The sequence below is a fragment of the Toxotes jaculatrix genome, chromosome 21, assembly GCF_017976425.1.
Source record: "Toxotes jaculatrix isolate fToxJac2 chromosome 21, fToxJac2.pri, whole genome shotgun sequence".
NCBI classification, from domain to species: Eukaryota; Metazoa; Chordata; class Actinopteri; family Toxotidae; genus Toxotes; species Toxotes jaculatrix.
Genome location: NC_054414.1, coordinates 10,340,416 through 10,362,085, shown reverse-complemented (window position 1 = coordinate 10,362,085; position 21,670 = coordinate 10,340,416). Strand labels below are relative to the sequence as shown.

The window sequence follows — 21,670 nt, the reverse complement described above, 5'->3', positions numbered from 1 at the left end:
AAATGCAAAATTGTTTTGTTTTTTTTTTTTTGTTTTTTTTTTATCCAATGCAATTGAATTAGAGACATTTTTGGCCTTGTACTCATCATCATCAAGCATACCAGTATTAGCAGCGATTTTGTAGATCACAAATGAAACATATCCATCAGCCAGTGACAATCAAGCATCATAAGACACCTAACAAAGACTGGAGAGACTGACAATCAGAGCTGGAGGTAGAGGAGATCCAAATGAAAAAAAAAAAAACTGTGAAATTACTGCAACACTGTCGATACAATAACAATGACTTTATCAGCTGTGCATGACCAAAAAAAGCCGCTATAGACAATCAGCTACTTACAGAAATGAATCAAGTATTGTACAAAAAAATTGTTACTGTACTTTGCAGGGTGACTATTCTCTGCTCACTTTCCTCTGACTATTGGTTTTGTTGATGCATCTCAGTTTGATCTCATATGAAATGTCTTTCAACTCTTATTTATTTGTCTTTTCACTCGTTCACATAAGTCCTCTGTGTTGTTTCTGTTGTTGTTGTTGTGTGTTGTGTTAGTACTGTATAGCTACCAAGAGTCAACCCTTTTGTGAAGGCCTTGGATCCCTTTAATGAAAATAAAACTGTGTGTAATGAATATAAAGTCAAAGCTCTTTATTTGCTGTTATATTACATTTTACTCACTGTCCATGTGTTTCAAGAAAAAAAAAAGGTGTTACGGCGGCGTGGGAAGCGGCCAAGATTACAGGCTAAACCCAAATGCAGAACTCAGAGGCAAGGTGGTGCTGTGTACAGTCTTTATTGCAATTATGGCGAGGTGAGGGGAAGAGTGGCTGCTCTCAGTTGAGGCAAGGCGAAGTCCGTAGTGGAGTGATAATGGATCGAATGGTCGATGGAGCGTGGGAAGGAGGCAGGAGTCCAGGGATGATATTTCAGGCGATGAAGAAATGGACAGGTGATCCTACAGAACGAGACGAAGACAAGATGAGAATAGGAATGACGGCTGGAATCAAAACACGGTAAATAACTAGTACAAAACTTTCTGAGCCAACGTGTCTACCCGGGACGTGGTCTGACGAACTGGCGACGACAGGACTGCAGAGCTGGTTTAAATCACCAGTCGGAGGTGGAAGGCTGATGATTGACTCAGGACAGCTGTGTCAATTAGGGAACGGACGTCCCCACACTCCATCCTAGCGAGAGAGCCACACACATACACACACCACAGACCAAACAGACAAACGAGGACAAACAACCCACACAAGGCAGGGGATACACAGGACACAAAAGGAAGGAGGAGGGAACCCTGAACTAACCCTTAACAGTACCCTCCCCCTAACGGGCACCTCCCGGTGCCCTACCAGGTCTGTCTGGATGGGTCCGATGGAAATCCCTGACCAACTCAGCATCCAAAATCCGAGAACGGGGCACCCAACTCCGCTCCTCAGGTCCATAACCCTCCCAATCCACTAGGTATTGAAGACCTCTACCTCGCCGACGCACATCCAACAGCCGCCGTACCGTAAATGCAGGTAGGTCATCCACCAACCGGGGGGGCGGAGGGGGTTCGGCAGGAGGGCACAAAGGACTGGAAGAGACGGGCTTGATCTGAGAGACATGGAATGTGGGGTGTACCTTCATGGACTGGGGCAGTTTCAGTCTCACCGTTACTGGGTTGACCAGACGGTCAATTTCAAAAGGACCAATGAATCGTGGTGCTAGCTTCTTAGACTCCGTCTTGAGGGTAATGTTTTTAGCCGAAAGCCAAACCTTTTGTCCAGGGACGTACTCAGGAGCAGAGATCCGATGCCGATCAGCGATTCGTTGGTTTCTCTCTTGAGTCCTCAGCAACGCCGCTCGGGTCTCCCTCCAGACTTTACGACACCTACCGAGATGGTGCTGGATAGATGGAACTGCTAGCTCGACCTCCTGAGAGGGGAACAAAGGGGGAGAGTAACCTAATGAAGCTTCAAAAGGTGACATACCTGTAGCTGAGCTAATAAGGGAGTTGTGGGCATACTCCACCCAAGCCAGATGACTACTCCAGGAAGAGGGATTAGATGCAATCACGCACCGCAGAGCAGCTCCCAGGTGTTGGTTAGCTCGCTCGGCTTGGCCGTTAGACTGTGGGTGAAAACCAGAGGTTAGACTAGCAGTGGCCCCTAATGCTCTGCAGAACTCTCTCCAAACTTGGGAAATGAATTGTGGGCCACGGTCAGAAACTATATCAAGGGGAATGCCATGTAAACGGAACACGTGGTCCACTAGTAGCTGGGCTGACTCTTTGGCAGAAGGAAGCTTAGGAAGAGCCACAAAGTGCACTGCTTTAGAGAACCGATCAACAATGGTAAGGATTACCGTGTGACCCTGAGAGGGGGGAAGACCGGTGACAAAGTCCACAGCTATGTGTGACCAGGGACGGCTGGGAACAGGTAGGGGACAGAGTAGACCTGCCGGGGGGCGATGAGAAGCCTTGCTTCGGGCACAAACTGTACAAGCAGCAACAAAAGTCCTGACATCAGTTTCCATGGTGGGCCACCAAAAGTGCTGTCTTAACAGGGCTAGGGTTCGTGTGGATCCAGGGTGACAAGCAAACCGAGAATTATGTGCCCACTTGAGAACTTGTGAGCGAACAGAGTCTGGGACAAAAAGCCGATTGGGGGGTCCAATACCAGGATCAGGGTTGGTCTGCTGTGCCTCCTTGACTTGGGCTTCAATCTCCCAGGTTAGCGTAGCCACCACTCGAGAAGCAGGTAAGATGGTATCAGGAGAAGAAGTTTCCTCCCCCTCAGGAGCATGTTGTCGGGAAAGGGCGTCGGGCTTGATGTTACGGGAACCTGGACGGTAGGTGAGAGAAAAATTAAACCGGCTGAAAAACAGGGCCCAGCGGGCCTGACGGGAGTTCAAACGTTTTGCTGATTGAATGTAAGCTAGGTTCTTGTGATCTGTCCAGACCACAAATGGCTGTTCCGTACCCTCCAACCAATGGCGCCACTCCTCCAAGGCTAGTTTAACAGCTAGCAGTTCTCGATTACCCACATCATAATTCTTTTCCGCGGGAGACAGCTTGTGGGAGTAGAAAGCGCAGGGGTGAAGCTTTTGGTCTGGTCCGGAGCGTTGAGACAACACTGCACCAATCCCAGTGTTCGAGGCATCCACCTCCACCACGAACTGCTGGTTGGGATCTGGTTGAATGAGGATGGGTGCAGATGTGAACAGATGCTTGAGTAGGTGGAAAGCCTCGTCAGCTTCAGGTGTCCAATGGAACGGGTTGGTGGTGGAGGTTAGGCGAGTCAGGGGTGTGGCCACAGAGCTGAAGTTGCGGATGAACCTCCGGTAGAAATTGGCGAACCCCAGGAACCTTTGCAGCTGTTTTCGGTTGGTAGGCACTGGCCATTCAGAGACTGCCCTTATCTTCTCTGGGTCCGTGCTCACTCGTCCCTCCTGAATGATGTAGCCCAAAAAACTGACAGTGTTAGTGTGAAACTGGCATTTCTCCGCCTTGACGAACAGTTTATTTTCCAGTAGTCTTTGCAGCACCTGCCGGACATGACTTTTGTGATCTGACATGTTCTGGGAGAAGATGAGAATATCATCAAGATAAACGAAAACGAAACGGTTCAGGAAGTCACGGAGGACATCATTTACTAGAGTCTGAAAAACTGCGGGGGCATTGGTCAGACCAAAAGGCATTACCAAATATTCAAAATGGCCTAAGGGGGTGTTAAAGGCAGTTTTCCACTCATCTCCCTTTCTGATTCTCACCAGATGATAAGCACTTCTGAGATCTAACTTGGAAAAAACAGTAGCGCCATGGAGCAGTTCAAAGGCTGAGGTGAGTAGGGGCAGAGGATACTTGTTCCTAATAGTGATGTTGTTAAGCCCCCGAAAATCAATGCAAGGGCGAAGTGTCTTATCTTTCTTTGAAACAAAAAAGAAACCAGCTCCCAGTGGTGAGGAAGATGGGCGGATTATACCTGCTGCCAAGGACTCCTGGATGTACTCCTCCATACATTCCCTTTCAGGACGGGAGAGACTGTACAGCCGACCTGATGGTAGAGGCGCTCCCGGCAGTAGGTCAATGGCGCAGTCATAGGGTCTGTGAGGAGGCAAAGAGATGGCACGCTGCTTGTTGAAAACCTCCCCTAGGTCATGGTAGTCTGCAGGAACAGTAGATAGATCAGGAGCACTTTCTATTGCTGGCCCCGGACTGCTACCTACAGGGAGAAAAGCAGACTGCAGGCAATGGGCATGACAAAACTTACTCCATCCTGTGACACGGTTACCAACCCAGTCTATTTGTGGATTATGGAGTCTTAACCAAGGGTGTCCTAAGATCAGTGGTGTCTTAGGAGCAGAGAGAACGTGAAAACTGATGGTCTCCTGATGGTTCCCTGACAGAATTAGCTTAACTGATTCAGTGCAGTGAGTAACCCGAGCTAGTATGCGACCATCCAAAGCACTAGCAACAAGAGGCTTCTCCAATTCCCTCAACCCCAACTGAGCCTGTATAGCTAGCTCAAAATCAATAAAATTGTCCTCTGCACCAGAGTCTATGAGTGCTTGTAGCTGCAAGGAAATGGATTGATTACAGAGAGTTGCAGGGATCTGCAGTCTGGATGGGGGAAGATTAGTTTCTGAGTTAGCTGTGCTCACCAGTACCCCCACACCTACTGATGAGCCCCTCCTTTTGGCCGCAGGGAGCAGGCTGCCACATAATGCCCAGGTTGACCACAGTATAGGCACACCCCTGCCTTAAGGCGACGCATCCTCTCCCCAGGGTCCAGTTTTGCTCGGCCCACCTGCATTGGTTCCTCCTCAGTAGCATCGGAGGAGGGGAACTCCCCTCTAATCCCGCCAGCTGATGGCGACGCGGTCACACGAACGGAAACAGGGCGACTGGGCCGAGAGGACGCCGGGAAACGTAGTTCCCCGGTCTTTTCCTTCCGTCGTTCTCTCATACGATTGTCCAATCTAGTAGCCAAGGAAACAAGAGAAGTTAAATCTGGAGGAATGTCGCGGGTAGCTAACTCATCCTTGAGCTGCTCATTCAGCCCCTTAACAAACACTCCCTGTAGTGCTTCGTTGTTCCATCGAGCGTCCGCAGCCAGAGTCCAGAATTCCACTGAGTAATCCGCTACGCTCCGGCTCCCCTGCTTAAGACTCAGCAACCTCTGCGCCGCATTACCAGCATGGTCAGGATGATCAAAAACAGTCTTAAACTTATCAATAAAATTGTCGTAAGACGTAGCGCTTACCCCACCGCTGGAATACACAGCCTCCGCCCAGGTTAGCGCTCTTCCCCGTAGCAGACCCATAACGAAATGAATCCGGGCAATGTCCGAGGAGAAGGTAAGAGGTTTCTGGTCAAAAACCATGGCGCACTGCATTAGAAACCCCCGACACTTATCCAAATCCCCGGAGTAGGGCTCCGGATCCGTGGCGTACGAGTCTCTCGGTGTCGGCGGAGCGGAAGTCGCCATGGGCTGAAGCGGAGGGGACTGGTGCGCTGAACCTGGTGATTCCGTGGCGGCTGTGGGAGAGATCTGTGAGGTTAGTTGTGACATGAGTAGGGACATCTGGGCTACCTGGTTAGCCACAAAGTGACTCTCCTCAGAGAGGGTCCTCAGTAATTGTTCATGTCTCCCCAGGAGCGCTCCCTGGGAAGCTACTGCCTTCTGGAGCATGGCGGTCTCGGACTCTGAGTCTGCTGGGTCCATCTTATGGCCAGTTCGTACTGTTACGGCGGCGTGGGAAGCGGCCAAGATTACAGGCTAAACCCAAATGCAGAACTCAGAGGCAAGGTGGTGCTGTGTACAGTCTTTATTGCAATTATGGCGAGGTGAGGGGAAGAGTGGCTGCTCTCAGTTGAGGCAAGGCGAAGTCCGTAGTGGAGTGATAATGGATCGAATGGTCGATGGAGCGTGGGAAGGAGGCAGGAGTCCAGGGATGATATTTCAGGCGATGAAGAAATGGACAGGTGATCCTACAGAACGAGACGAAGACAAGATGAGAATAGGAATGACGGCTGGAATCAAAACACGGTAAATAACTAGTACAAAACTTTCTGAGCCAACGTGTCTACCCGGGACGTGGTCTGACGAACTGGCGACGACAGGACTGCAGAGCTGGTTTAAATCACCAGTCGGAGGTGGAAGGCTGATGATTGACTCAGGACAGCTGTGTCAATTAGGGAACGGACGTCCCCACACTCCATCCTAGCGAGAGAGCCACACACATACACACACCACAGACCAAACAGACAAACGAGGACAAACAACCCACACAAGGCAGGGGATACACAGGACACAAAAGGAAGGAGGAGGGAACCCTGAACTAACCCTTAACAAAAGGTTCATAATTCAACAGGACAGTTTGACTAAGTATACATAGAGATCACAGCTATGTTTGACAAGTGTTATGTTTACAATACCATTACTGTCACTGAATAAGATGCAATTTTGTAAATTTAAATTTTAGGAAAGTCTATAAATCAACATAAACATAAAAACAGGCCTACCTTCTTGCTTGCCACACTGATAAAGTTGACCAAAAACAATGAACTTGACATGAACATGCAAACATATCAGGCGTCCATTTCAGAGACTAGGTTTACTTAGTTTTTCCCATCTCAACGTTTTTCAAGTCAGAGCTCATATTAAGGTTCAGAGTTTGTTAAAATCCACTCCATCTGTATTACTGTGCCCACTACTAAATGCTAAGCAGCTGAAAGAGTTTCATGTTTTCCACTGGTGCAGCGACATGAAGTGGACATGACGGAAACTGGACAACCATTAGCAGGGCAGCATTTTGTGCTAATGGCATGACTCACTTGGGCCCTGGAGGATAGACAGAAATTAAAGATGGGAGAGCAGCAAGAGGGAGGGAGAGGGAAAGATAATACCAGGGATGCTTTGCAGAGAAAATGAACATGCAGAGCCCGGAATATAATGGGGCTCTAAGATGCTATGTGAGATGCCAGTGCACTCTAGCTTAATGCAGCGTCATCAATTTCCCCCGATATATTATAAGTACTTTGTGTCGAATAACACTGGCAAAACCGTTCATGTTGACAATGAGAACTAGAGTTTGATGATGATTAATATGAAGGTCCAGAAGTGTTGATATTAAAGTAAAATCAAATTATAATTTCACTTTCAATTTGTGGGTGCTGTAAAAATAAAACTGACATTTAAATTTAAAAATCATGTTCATGTTTGAACATTCAACTGTCGCTGTTTTCAGTAAAAAATGCATTTACAAATAAATTTTCAGTGTCCTTCAAAGCATTAAAGTGCAATAATGCTTATGTGATAGAATATAAAATAATAATGAAAATATGAATATGGAAAGGACTTTTCATTTTTAATTTCCTATGTGTCCTATGTCCAGTGTGCAATGAATTGAATGATGTCTTTGTTTTAGCTCATTTCTAGTGAAACAGAGGCTTTAAAAAAAACCTTTTCTCATGGTCATCATCAGTGACATACTTTTTATTACAAAGGCCTCTTTTGTTGAAACTGGTCACAGTCAATCATCAAACCCTCTGTGCCAGATGTGAAATGCACATTTTTTCTAGATATTTGTTTGAAAAGAGAGCCACAGTTGTCTGACTATTATAATATTGTACTGTACTTAAGAGCAATTCAAAACCACAAACTTCAATAATATAAATACCGATGAGTTATATAAAGAATGAGAGAACAAAAACCAACCCACACACTGACATAGACTGCCTAGTTACAAGACTGTTAAAATGTGGTCAGTGTGTTGGCAGCCTAAAAGTCTAAAACAGATACTGAAAGCCATCTCACGGAAATGACTCAATAACATCGGTTTGACTAAAATTGGCTGGTACAGGTGATTAATTAGCATGAGGCCATGTGCCTCAGCTGAATTCTCAGATTTTTTTTTATACCCAGTGAAATAACATGAAAAAAAAGTTTATAACCAAAAAGGTGATTAGTGTCCATGCCAAATAATGGGGCCCCACATGCAGTGGTACTACTGCAAACATAGTGAAGGTGTTTGTGTGTGTGTGTGTGTGTGTGTGTGTGTACGTCACTTCTCAGCTTGCGGTAACTGCAAGTACAAATGGTCAAAAAAAAATGGTTTCCTTTGAACCTTCACTTCCTCCTACCTGAGCCTGTCAGTAAAAGAAAGTGTGTGTGTGTGTGTGTGTGTGTGTGTGTGTGTGCGCGCGCGCGTGCGTGCGTGCGTGTGCGTGTGCCTAACGTGTTAACTATGAATAAAGACACTGGTTACAGCCTATAAACCCGGCTGAGCCTTAATTTAATTCAGTTCAGTCTGATTGATTTGGAAGTTTGAAAAATCTCACAGTCGAGATGGAGCAGAAACTTTCTGTTCCTGTCTTGTTTCATATTAATATGAATGAACAGAGGTTTGACGTTCATTAAGGTTTCATGTTCGTGACTACATTAGTTAAAAACTGAAGTGGAGTTTGTGGATGCTCAGTGGGCCGAGCCTAATGCGGATGCGAAGGCGACGGAGGTTCGTGAAGAAATAAAGGCACTAAGACACGTTTTTTTTCTGTTGTCAGAGGAGACAACAGAAGAGAGACCGATCAGCCCAGCCTAGTCCCAAGAGAGCATCAGAGGAGGAACAAGGGTGGGCTTTGTTTAGTATCTCCTAGCTCTAGGGTGGTTTGGAGGAAGCTGGTGCAATTACAAACGAGAAATGTCTCTGTTTCCTCCAAGTGACAAGTATTTTTATAATAATGGAGCGGTTTTTTGCAGTGACTACAATGAGGCTGGGTCTTCTGATGTGGATGGTTTTCAGCTTAACGGAAGGCGGTGCAGCACAGCCCGAACAGTACAGTAGAGCGGTGGTGAGTAGAAAATAACTATCAAAGACAAAAAAGAAAGAAAAAGATTTAAAAAAACCTTTTATTAGAAGTTTTAAATTCTTGTTTGGCTTTCGTGATTTTTTTTCTAGTAATTTTTTTTTAAAGAAACATAGGCTTGCCTCAGGTTTGATGATCACGGACATATATCACTTAATTGATTAGGAATAATTGGAATTACGATCCAGTGAAGCATGTTACATATGATCAGTCACTTTAATCACAAATGTGTCGATAGCCAATCAAGTTTTGGTTAAAGTCTTTAACTGTTGCATGCTTGAATGTGTATTTTAATACTGTAAATGTGAACATTTGGCCTGTCTTTACAACCAGGCACACACAGTGGGTATGGCTGAGGCTGGCTGGTGCACTTAAAGCACTGTCCAGATGAACCATAAGGTTTATAGAAAAACATAAGAAAAGATGTCAAATCAAGGTTGTTTGTGGATTTAGATGATTCAACATCCTTTCTGTGTGTAAAACCCACAGAAAGACTGTTGATGGAGCCAACACCTTTTCCTTTCAAGTACAACCACAGTAGAAGGGTGGGAGCAGGCAGGAGAGCAGGTTTCAAAATAACTTTTAAGAGACGGTTTTTTTCGCTTGTTTCAACAGAGATGCATGCTTAACAGGAAAAAATACACAACACATGTATAAGCTTAGTTCACCTTTCATCTATTCTCTATCCAGTAATTGTGACAGCTTCTTGCGTTATGCAAATAGTCATTGGTACACAGCCTTTCCTTTAACCCATCAAGCAGCTCACTCAACAAGGACAGGATCATTTAATATTAATGAGAGAAAAGGGCTGACACACTGCCCTGTGAGGGCTGTGCTGGGTCTGACCGTAAACTGATGATCTACAGTCATAAATGGAGTAGTATTTGTGTTGAATAGCCTCCATGACTTCACAATGTGCCGGTAATCTTTAAGTCGACTCAGGCAAGATATGGAACTCAGTAATACTGTTGGTCCACTGTGGTTTGGAGCTTGTTAATGGTGCATTAACTGAGAAGTAATTTAGCACCAAAGGAAATAAATGTGTGTGTATTCTTTTTTTTGTCCAGGATTGGTTGAGCAGGTATGGCTACCTTCCTCCTCCCGATCCACGGACAAGTAAACTGCAGACCAAGGAGGGGATTGAGAAAGCGATTCGCATCATGCAGAGATTTGGAGGGGTCCCGGAAACTGGGCTGCTTGGTAACAACTCTTTAACTTCTCTCAAGACAATATGTTGTGTATTACATTTCCCATCTCTGCAGTCACATGTCTCAAACTTCCCGTAATGCTCTCCAGTTTCAACATCCAATGTGTGATCAACTTCTCTTCCAGACGATGAAACCCTCAAACTCATGTCGACACCACGATGCTCTCTCCCTGACATTGTTGGGGGAGAGGACATGCTGAAAAGGAGGAGGAGGAGGAAAAGATATGCCCTGTCAGGCCTTAAATGGCACAAGTTAGATCTCACATGGAGGTTTGTTTCCTGTCATACTATACTGTGGTGTTACCACTTCCCTTTGTGAATTGAATCAGAGTGTTTTTTATATCATACACAAATGCTTAAGACGTCTCTGACGTTAAGGTTACGGCCATCAGAAGCTGAACGACTGTTTGTTAGGTTTTTGGGGAAGTGCACTATTTAGGCTGCTTATCCAGAGTCATACAGACTTATGCACGACTTTGTGTGTCTCTGAAAATCACATAAAAATCTTATCTTGAAATCTGTGCATTAGTCCAACAGTCTTTCTTAACAAATATGAACACAAGCACATACACACTTTTTGGATCTATTACTTCCACCACTGTGGCTGAGAGTGTGTTCGAGCTGTGTGTTGACTGTACATCTGATGTCTTTAACAGTGAAATGCAAAATACCGGGATCCATCTTTGGAGAGATTACGACAGGATAATGCAATGGAAGTTTATTTGTCTAGCAAAATATTCTACATTTTTCTTGCGATCAATAAGAGCCATTGAAGGACCAAATGTGATGCCTCTCTCAATACTCTCCAACTTCCTGTCCTTATCTGTAGCACTTAGCCCCAAGCCAAGATGTTCCTACTGAAGACATAAAAATTTTGGGACACAAGAATGTTGTTTTGAGGCTCTATAATTTACTAAAACAGCTGGGTACAGTAGTTTCTAGCAAATGCTGATGTTTGGGGACTATTTTCAGCTGTGGACTGATACACATTTGGTGCTCTGGCATGAATTTAAAGCAACAGGTGGAGGCGGATCCAGGTGCATGCAGGATTCAGAATAATCTACAGCGCCCATGTTTATGGTGATGAAGGAACATATCAGCCAGTGTAACAGTGTAGCAACAGTCTACAACTTTGCTAATAAACTCCATTTTTGTCTGTAGTGTCCACAGCTACCCATCCCCCTCCCTCTCACCTACCCTGTCTAAGGATTTGGTGGACACCATCCTCACTCACGCCTTCAAAGCCTGGAGTGACGTGGCCCCCTTGAATTTCCACCGGCTATCGACTGACGGGGGTTCTGCAGCTGGAGGGGACATCAGAGTGTCTTTTTCCAGTTTGCTGCATGACGACGGGTACCCTTTTGACGGGAAGGGTGGCACTCTGGCTCACGCTTTCTTCCCTGGCACGCATGATATGGCGGGTGACACACACTTCGATGATCATGAGATCTGGAGCTACACTGGTATTTTCTGATTGAAATCATAATGGATGGGTGATGGTTAAACCTAGCCCACCTTAGACATATAGAATGTAATCAGAAAACATGGTAGTCTATGGCAGTCAGTAAAACAGAGTTCTTGGTGATTAAAAATGAAAGGAAGAAAAAACGTCTGCATAGTCAGTGACATCAAGCCTGCTATTTATGGTTGTTTATGTGATCCACTAACACTTTTGTTTCACACGTCCTCAGGTGACAGCAGCAGCACAGACCTGTTCACAGTTGCAGTGCATGAGTTTGGCCATGCTCTGGGTCTGTCCCATTCCTCCACTGATCCATCCATCATGAGGCCGTACTACGAGGGTCCTGTGGAAGACATTGCCAAGTTCCAGCTGTCCCTGGACGACAGGCTGGCTATTCAGCAGCTTTACGGTCAGTGACTGGTCAAAGTGCCTTCTGCCAACTGCTTTCTAAGTCAGGGTAAATCTTATCTAAGATTATCATCTGTTATATTTATGACATACGTGTGTCTGATATGAAATCATCTGAGGAAACATTGAGGTAAACATAAACTCCTGTGTGGGGCTCAAAGTCGCAAGCTATATGTTGTGATGGTGTAGGATGATGCAGTCCTCCAATTGCTTTATTTTTATGGTTCTAATTTCTCTAATCAAATTACTGACATGGAATTTAATCCACAGAGAATGTATGAAAAGAGGTAGGAGGTAAAAGTAGACTTGAAAGGGCATAAAGTGTGGGCAAACAACATTATAGCAAGAGTCAACTTCCATGCTAGCAGCATGTTGGAACTAAAAATGTCTGTACCAAATTTCATGGCAATCCATCCAATAGTTATGTTATTTCTTGACAGGGTGGTAGACCATCAGACAGACCAACACTGTCATCCAAAGCCACTACCAAGGCTAAAAGTCTCCCTGAGTTCCCCTTTAGGCCTTTCATCCTGTCCACAATTTTCAGTTCACTTTATTTATTGGGATTTATGGTAACTGTCCATGTGAACATGACCACCTGTGATTTGTGGTAGGCTATAGCCAGTAATTTGCAGAAGTGGCCCTGCACTTTTTCAAATTTCTGTGATGTTTACTTTTATTTGTTTTCCAATACCCTGTGCATGTGCATTATTTTATCGCTTAATAAAATGTTCCACTAAGGATAAAATGTCCTTAAACCCCCGGTCAAAAGGTTTAAAACTGCCCTCTGATAAAGTAATTTATTCACCTGCTGTGGAACTACTGTTTGTAAAGGTGAATTTACGCATAGGAGATTGTACTGAACTAATGCCATCCATGTCTTAAAATAGATTTGCATCCAATCTATCAAACTCCTCTGAAAATGATGGTTGCTTGGATTGCTTTGCTCCCCTGCTCTTCAACATTGTGTCCTATAAACACTCTGTTATAGGTGTGAAGAACAGCGGGCGACCAGGTGGGGTTAATCCCGACCTCCCAAGCCTTCCCTCGCCACCTCCTCCTAAACCAACACAGCGGTGAGCAGAGCCAAGAACCAGTAAATACTAATGTACAGCCATCCAGACAATAAGCACTCATCATTTGCTTTTACAAACTATGAATATCCTATCCATGCTCTCAGTTTACACATGGGAAATGAATGAGGATGAGTAATTTAAGACCAGTGATGCAGATAAAAGCCTTCTGATCAATCCTTACTGTGACAGTGTCTGGTCTTGTTGCACCCTCTAGTGAATTTTTAGCAAACTACACTCTAGAAAATACAATTTGATGAGTTTTAACATAGCTTCTTCTGTACAGTTCTGACCCCTCGTTCCCCGAGCGCTGTCAGGGAGGCTTTGATGCAGTCGCAAATATCAGAGGCGAGGTCTTTTTTTTCAGAGGTAAGTAGAATCTATCAGGGACACTCAAAAATGAAATTTCACAAAATAAAGATGTTGTTCAAAATCTCCAAAATCACATTATTTGCCTACAATGTTCATGTAACAAAAAGCTATTCTGAACTGGTGAGTATTTTCAGCTTTATGCTTTGGTGATCCCATTTATCATTCATACTGTTGCTGAGTAGACGGTGAACCGATGGTGCTGTTGGTGTCACGTTCACTCATGAACTCATGTTCACTTTTCTCGGAAAGGCGCACACTTCTGGAGAACTAAGCAAGACGGGTCTTTACTGTCCCTCAGTCCAGCTCAGATTAAAAACTTCTGGATCGGGCTTCCACCTGGCACAAACAAGATTGACGCTGTGTATGAGAGGAAAAGTGACAGCAGGATCATCTTCTTTATTGGTAAGAAACAAAATCTTGTGGTTATATGTTTCTTTGGTGAATCTAATTTTGGCAAATTTGAGTCAGAGCAGAATGAGTGAACAAGGTTGCTTGTTCTCGTCTTTGTTTTGTTTTGTTGTTTTTTTTTAAGTTGGTGATTTTGAGCAACAGCAAGAGCTTTATCAAACTAATTCAAGCATCAACATGAATCTTAAACAGAATTAATAGTTATGAATGAAAATGTGTAATATTAACTGTGGGAAAATACAATAACTGCTAGTGACAGGTTATATTTAAACAAACCTGTGTTCATATGGTAGCTTATAACAGAAGTGTCCATATGTGTCCTTTTGCCTCTTTTATATACATTTGCAAAAATCTTTGAGTTGAAAAGCTTAAATGTTCTCTCTCACACTTTCTTCCATCCATCCAGGATCTCAGTACTGGGTCTTCAAGGACACTGAAGTCATGAAAGGTTACCCTCGGCCCCTCTCTGAATGGGGCATGAGGACAAAGAGGGGGAAGCTGGTGGACAGGGTGGATGCAGCCTTTATCTGGGCTCATAACGGCAAGACCTACGTGTTCAGCGAAGGGGAGTTTTGGAGGTTTGACGAGAGCCGTAAAGGTGAAGAGGTGACCAGGAAGCTGGAGCCGGGCTACCCACGAGACAACGGGCTCTGGGAAGGAGTGCCCACCCGCATGGATGACGTCATCACCTGGGGAGACGGTAACATTTCGTTTAGAGACATGAACATGCGATGAGTTTCTGACATCAGTGCTGGAAAAATACACAAAAGCGTAGAGATGGTTGTCCTAGGTGATGACATGTTTCAAAGGTACGCACACGCGCCTGGAAGGTATGAAGTGTTATCAAAGCAAGGAAAGAGATATGATCAAAGTTGAGATAAGAAGTGCCAAACATCATAAATCAAGTGTCTGACTTGAGTAAAAGATAACAGTCACACAGTCAAATATAAAACAACAGACTGAAGCTTAGACTCGTGACTAATGGTGGAACAAATGAATATAAAGTGCAGATTTGTGCACAGGAAATTACCCCATATAATCTCTGACAACTAGATAAATGTTTTTAAATGTAATTTTATAACATTTTGTGGAGCACTGGAAGAAGTATTCAGATCCTTAAATTTAAGCGTGATTCACATCCTGCTTTTGGTTTCTCTCTATTCCGCAGATTGATTCCATGTAGAGGTTACACAAAAACAACTGTAGGAATGTGAGAAACAAAGGCAGAAGCAAAAATGGGTATAAAGAATTCAGAATCTAAAATGTTTTAAACCATTAAAGGTGCCTTTCCTTTTTTTGTTTACATTCTGTTTCTACAACACACTGTATGATCCTGGAGACCACATGTTTTGAATGCATTTCCCTACTCCTAAAACATTTATGCATGTTTACCAGCAGTCTTCTTCACTGCCTTTTGTCTGATGCATTGCTGTGCTTCTTTGTGCATTACTGCCACCTGCAGTAATTTGGAGCTCTGCTCTGTTTTGAGCTAAACACTGATATCATCATATCAACATGCTCACAGTTACTATGCCAATGCTTTGATGTTCACCAGGTGTAACATTCACAAGCTTAGTTTAGCATGTAAGCATGCTACCATTTGCTAATTAGTGCTAAACACAAAGGATAAATTAGACTTTTGACCTGATGGTGGTGCTAGAAGAAGGAGCTCCAGAGTTATTCTGAGGGGGACCTGAATGACAAACATTCTGGGGGGAAGGTCTTTGGTGCATCACCAAAGTCATCAGGATTCATACTCTGGACACTTTGAATGTGTGTGCAATGATTCATCCAGTGATCTTGAAATGCCCAGATGTTTTGAATAAAAAATAACCTTCAACGTAACTAACAGCTACACCTGAAAGTAAAAAGTGCAATACAGTACAATTAATACAATCCTGGCCCCTGAAATCTTGTTTAGCTGAAGTATAAAGTAGCAGAAAATGGAAAACTTTCTGTCACTGCTTTTGTGTAACATCTCTATTCTAGTTTATTCATTATGTATTGAAAAAAAAATCAATGAGAGTTACACTGTTGCTGCTGTTCTTTAGGAGATGCCTACTTCTTCAAGGACAACCTCTTCTGGATATTAAAGAGCGGAGGACTGAACCAAGACGTTGTCACTCCTAAATCCATTGCTGTACACTGGCTCAGATGTCCCGCTCCACCTTCAGCCCATCCTCCAACCAATCCCCGAAACCCAAAGGAGTGCAGCTGTGACATAACGGGATCATCTTCAGTTCTAAGAAGCAGTTGGATCCTCCTGATCTCTGCTTTATTGGTAATGAATGAGTTTATTAGAAAATAGAAACCTGAGTTTGGTATTTGCCTGATACGTGTTGAGCGAGGCTACAGGCTGTTGTTTGTACCAATCCTCATTCCACTGGAGGCTAACAGGGGCTCTTTACTTCATCAGATACTCACAGCACATTACAACCCAACAAAGCTGGTTTCAAATTACATACTAAAGTCATAAAAAGCCACTGTTAGATACCTGCCTTTTAAGGCCTATGTTACCTTGAATACTTGCCTTATCAGAACATACTTGATTTGTGAAAATAGTCAATTTTGCACCCTCCCTCCATACTGCTATAGAATGTCACCTCCTTCTTTTTCTAGATTAAGTATTGGATTACATGGAGCCTGTATAGGAGAATGTATGGAAATTCAACACCAAAATGCAGCATGCGGGCTACTCCCTCATAATGAGGTCTTGTTCAACCACCTTATGTTTGGTCAGTAAACTGGCGACACAAACATACTTATGCGAACTAGTCAATGTCTTTTCAGAGTAGATTTGTGCGTGTGTGTGTGCATATATAAGGCCCATAAAAAAAATACTCTTTGGTAAATTAAACTTGAAGACAGTGTACTGTGAAAGAGCTGAGGTGGACCTGTGGTTTGTTTTGTTGTTGTTTTTTTTTTTTGGTTTGGTACAGATGTTTTACATGTAAATAGTTTTCAGTGGAAACAAGGATAATTGCAAATATGGTGCAAGACAACAATCAAGAAAGAAAGAAAAACACCTTTTTGTTAATAATTAAGAAGAATTTAAATCATTACAGTTTTTTTTCCATTTTTCTTTTTTACGCTCTTGTTAATTACTATCATACAACAAAACTTTTTTTTTAAACTTGATACATATGTGTACACATGTAATGCAGTAAATCATTTTAATGCTTAAGATTTGCAGGCTTGAGGGAATGTTTTTATTTATACTGTAGCTGCAGGTCTGGATGCAAAAAGTCAGCAAATGAAGCACAATTTTCAAGTGTCGGTTAGAAAATATAATCATTAAAACATCAGAGTTCTTAATATTAGTTTGCTTTTTGTGTTGTATCTTCATCCCTGACTACAACTGGCTAAGTTATCTCAAAAAAATTGTCTTGATCTCACCACCTTCAGGCTGAAACTGTGTTCTTGCCATACACTTATCTGGTGGTGTACATCATGACCCATATATGATAAATATCCTTTATGTGTCAGCCTGAGAGCACAGATTTATATCTTTTTTAGGAACACCCCTTCCTCAGGGCCATGACATACTTACAGGCTGTTACAGCATATCAGTACTATAAGTGGAAAAACACAATGTTGTTAAGCCTGATTGACAAGTGTCTGCTGTTCTTCAGTCTTTTTTCCCCAATTAAAATATGTTTCTTGTTTTAATTAGTTACTTTGATTCTGACCTTATGCTGACATGAAGACTGCCTACTTCAAAAGCTTTCATCTTTTCCTTTTATCTCAGAATACTCCATTAATAATCTTATCTAGTGAACCACTGAATCTTTTGCTCAAAGCATACTCTACTTATTCAAGGAAGTTTATGTTTGTACAGCACTATTTATTTAGTTCCTTAAGTGGGAAATGTTTAGTTAAGCTGTAAATGGCACAGGTCATTTGTTAAGGTTCAAAGCATAATATGAACAACTACATCCTCACAGGCATCACCTATATGGAATTAAAGAGTGATCTTTCAGATCAAACACACTCACTTTGGCAAGTATAGCAGGCTTTTGTGTAATCTAATATTCTGTGACCTATAATGGCAAGTTTTCAAAAGCTATGTCTCCGTTGTCTGGCTCAAGTTCAGCAGACATGCGCAACAATAGGGATTAAAGTTTCATGCCATTACACAACGCCACTAAAAGAAGAAGAAAAAAGTTTCAAAAACAAAAGTAAAACTAAGAGGACAAAAAGTGACTGACACCAGATCATTTTAATTTAGAAACATTTAAGAGGTCACAGTTCTGTTACATGTGCAAGTAGCTCAACACATGGTTAAAGGTATATGTGTAGTGTATATAATTATGATAAATAATGGCGTTCATTGCACTGAAACCTCAGTCCTTCATTACACCAACTGAAAGAGGCAGCATGGGTTTCAATTTGGGTGTTCATCGCAGCTTGGCCACATGTCATCTGCTAACAGTATCGGCACAGACAAGGACAAAATTATAACAAATCAGGTTACAAAATAAAGTAATACAAACAAAAACAAAAACAAAGTGAAATTACAAAAATAAAACTACCATATACTGCAACTACTAATTGGTAGAGGCTGATTTTAAACGCAAGGCAGATACATGTATGAGGCAGATTTAAAATGTAACTAAATACTGTCACACTCAGATTACATTAATGCGTTTTTACCTTTTCTAAACTACCATTACCACAGGTATTCCGTAAACTTAGTGCAAGTACATCCCTTCCTCAGGCACCTGAATATATCTTTGGCAGCAGACAAGCTGTGCCTGAATTGTTCATACTATACAAAAAAAACCAAAATAAAATTATAAATTCTTGTGCATACCTTGTTTAGCATAGATTTTGCATGCAAGACATGCAAGTACGCATCCTGATTCAAAATTTAAGGATGAATAATTCTTTACAGCTCATCATTACCGTGAGAACTACATGATGGACGACCACATTAGAGCAGAGGCAGCCATCATTACATTTACTAATCTCTAAACTATTTCAAAATAAACTATTTTGTGATAATGTTAAGATGTTGATATGTTCTGATATGCTCATGTGTTTAAGGCTCAGTTTTGCTCAGATGTGAAAGGACTGATCACATGTAGATGTTGCATCCCACATATTGAATTGGTGCACTAATGACGAGTAATTCAGTGCAGACTTTATGTATTAACAATGTGGACAAGGCTAAAGTCAGACAAACCATATGGGGAAGGAGACCAGGTTCACAAGCAACGCAAGTCACCAAGACCTCACAAAAAAAATCCTGCATTTTTTTTTTCTTCCCCCCATTTTCTCACACTAACTCCTCCCCAGAACAAGACTCAGGGCCATCAGACCGAGAGAGTAGCAGGTTGTGGAGGCAGAGCTGCTGCTGCTGCTAGGCTGTGTTGTGACAGGTTGCTCTGGCTGGATGTTTCTGTAGACATTGATCATCAAAGGTGATGAGCTATTGGAGACGCGCACTGTTGTGCTGAAGAGGTCAATCTGTAAACGAGATTTTGAGCCAGTTAGCTGTGTGAAGCACTGATAGAGTGTTTGCGCTGTAAGTGCTAGTCACTGTAGGCACACAAAGGGGGGGGGGGGGGGGGGTTGACACCTCACCAAATCTTTGCTGACTTTGATCGTGTCCTTAAACACAGTCCAAACAACGGCCTCATTGCAAGTGGGGGTGGTCAAGGAACCGAGGTAACGGTAATACTTAGTGCGATCCACCCCGACCAGGAGATCATCCAGTGAAATCCCAGGTGCCATTGAAGCAGACTGGCCTGAGGACAGAAACATGACCTCTGAAGGGACTGCAGCTGACAGAGCAGTGGATCAAATTTTCCACAAGAGTAAAATCTCCTTACCACTGTCTGTGATGTTGGCCAGATAGGAAGTCAAGGTGTGCCAGCTTGCAGGTTGGCCAGTTGCATTACCTGACATTTCCTGGAAAAGTGCACACAATTTACTTGAAGGCACCTTGGCATAAATAAATAAAGAGTGGAATGATAAAACTTAAGAGAAAAACTGGAATGATGCAGTGAGAGTCCAACAGTTACATGCAACTTAGTAACTAACAAACAATATGTAAAAAGAAGAAAAAAAAAGAAAACAAAAAGTAGCATATGACTTAGCTAAAGACACTGAGCTGAAGATAACTTACAAGTGTGCTGGCAAAAACTTGAATGTGTCTTTTCTCACCTCAATGAAGAAACCTAGAGCAGCAAGTCCTGTGGGGTCTGCAACAGCCAGAGTTGTGTTTCCATTATAGCTTCCCTTGCTGTTTACAATGTGTAACTGCGGGTGTGAAGCAAAGAAAAAGATATTTTAATATAAATTTATTGCGGTAACTCTAATTTATAAGTTAACATGAAAAAATAAAAAAGAAAACACTGCATGTATACCTCCATGGGGTAGCGCTTGCCATCCACAGTGTGCTCAGAGCCAGGGACAGAGGAGCCATTACCCCAGTGCAAATGGAACTGCAGGCTGTCATAGGCCTCTGACAGGTCTCCCCCTGAAATCCTAACCCCACTCCCCAAGGTGACCTTGACTGAGGGAGGTTTAACAAAATAAATAAATTTAACAGTATGAACACATAAAAATATAACATTGATGAGAAACAAGAGAAAACTGATTAATTGGCCAGCTGTTGTGACCCGTGATGATTATAATACATTTCCAGCATGGTCAAACAAAGTTCACACCCCAGTGCATTGTTGCCTTAAGTCTCAATAACCAAATACACTCAAAGGATCTGGCATCATTTGAGAAGGTTACGGTCCACACCCACGCCTCACCTGTTTTGCCAGTGTTTGTGATCTTTGTCAGCGCGGAGGTGCTGCTGTAGTCAACAAAGGTGAATTCGGTCAGGTTGGAATTAGCTTTGGCAGACGCTGAGACGATGTTAATGGGCGACTGTCGGGTGCCATTGCAGTATTGGGGAGCAATGACCGGCCAGGTGGTGTCATCTAGAAACAGAAACAAGACTGTGAGAGGCTGAAGAGGAGCAGCAGCGGCTTTAAATGTGAGGATGATACCGTGGCCATTTAGAGATGAAAGGAGATTACTCACTGCAGGTGGACAAATGATAGCACCAGGCTGGAGGAGGAAAAGGACAAAGAGTTATCACTTATTCACGACAGACACGCTCCGTAGAAATGCAGCGTTTATATAAATCCAATATGGAAAAAAATTAGTAAATAAAAAGGTTCTAATACCTACCAATGGACTCTGTGGCACAATAGACGCTTGGTGCGAGGACGCACACAGCGAGCGCAGCGACTACAAAGCAGTTCATCTAAAATAAAAGTCAAAAAGTCACCCACCAATTGTTTTCTGCAAAAATAACGCCCGTTCACATCAATCCCCGATAAGAAAATGCATCTGCAGTCACGCAAACATCTGAACAAGATAATAAAATCAACTTATTTGACTTTCTAGTGGATATAAAATTGACATAAAAAAGTAAAATAAACACAAAGTAATGTAATTTTTAAAAAATGCTACAGTCTAAAAAGAAAAAAAAAGTTAAGCTTAAAAATAGAATCCGTTTCACACAGTTGGAGCAGATCTTCCCTCCGCAGCTGCTTCCAGTTGACCTGAGCAGCAGCGTGTCTTACCTTGGACGCACCTGGACCTCCTCTCTGTCCTCTAACAGCTGAGGAGCCTCGCCCTCCCTCTATTTATTCCCTCAGCTCCATCCAGCAGCTTGTCCGAAAAACGCTCCTCCCTGCAAGAATTTTCTGCTGAGGGTGATCATCAGAGGATGATTTCTGATTGTTTGTTTTTAGCGCATAGGGTTGGATATTTTTTTTTTTTTTTTTTTTTTTTTTTTGGAAACATGGACACTTCTTTTCGGGAGAGTAAATATTTCCACCGTCTCGAAAAGTGGATGGTGGTGAGATGGTGGAAGTCT

General features: G+C 42.9%; 2 protein-coding genes across 3 annotated transcripts; one reads left to right on the top strand and one right to left on the bottom strand.

The window, feature by feature from the left end:
- The first annotated feature begins 8,481 nt into the window (after positions 1-8,481).
- Positions 8,482-17,483, top strand: mmp25b (matrix metallopeptidase 25b). Of its 2 annotated transcripts, XM_041067245.1 has the most exons (11): positions 8,482-8,620; positions 8,749-8,840; positions 9,923-10,055; positions 10,188-10,332; positions 11,224-11,525; positions 11,754-11,933; positions 12,924-13,008; positions 13,292-13,374; positions 13,627-13,779; positions 14,192-14,485; positions 15,837-17,482. In XM_041067245.1, exons 2-11 carry the CDS (start codon positions 8,757-8,759, stop codon positions 16,091-16,093), a joined length of 1,716 nt encoding a protein of 571 aa, XP_040923179.1. In that variant the 5' UTR covers positions 8,482-8,620; positions 8,749-8,756; the 3' UTR covers positions 16,094-17,482. The 2 variants fall into 2 exon arrangements, with proteins under 2 accessions (XP_040923179.1, XP_040923178.1); XM_041067244.1 differs by lacking the exon at positions 8,482-8,620 and having other exon boundaries at positions 8,730-8,840; positions 15,837-17,483.
- A 502-nt stretch (positions 17,484-17,985) lies between these two features.
- ca15b (carbonic anhydrase XVb) lies at positions 17,986-21,400 on the bottom strand. The gene is made up of 9 exons (XM_041067246.1): positions 21,375-21,400; positions 20,977-21,052; positions 20,827-20,853; positions 20,553-20,723; positions 20,157-20,305; positions 19,954-20,049; positions 19,620-19,698; positions 19,372-19,535; positions 17,986-19,254 (listed from the first exon to the last, which is right to left on the bottom strand). The coding sequence occupies exons 2-9, from the start codon at positions 21,050-21,052 to the stop codon at positions 19,069-19,071; spliced, it is 948 nt and encodes a 315-aa protein (XP_040923180.1). The 5' UTR covers positions 21,375-21,400; the 3' UTR covers positions 17,986-19,068.
- Between the last annotated feature and the right edge of the window lie 270 nt (positions 21,401-21,670).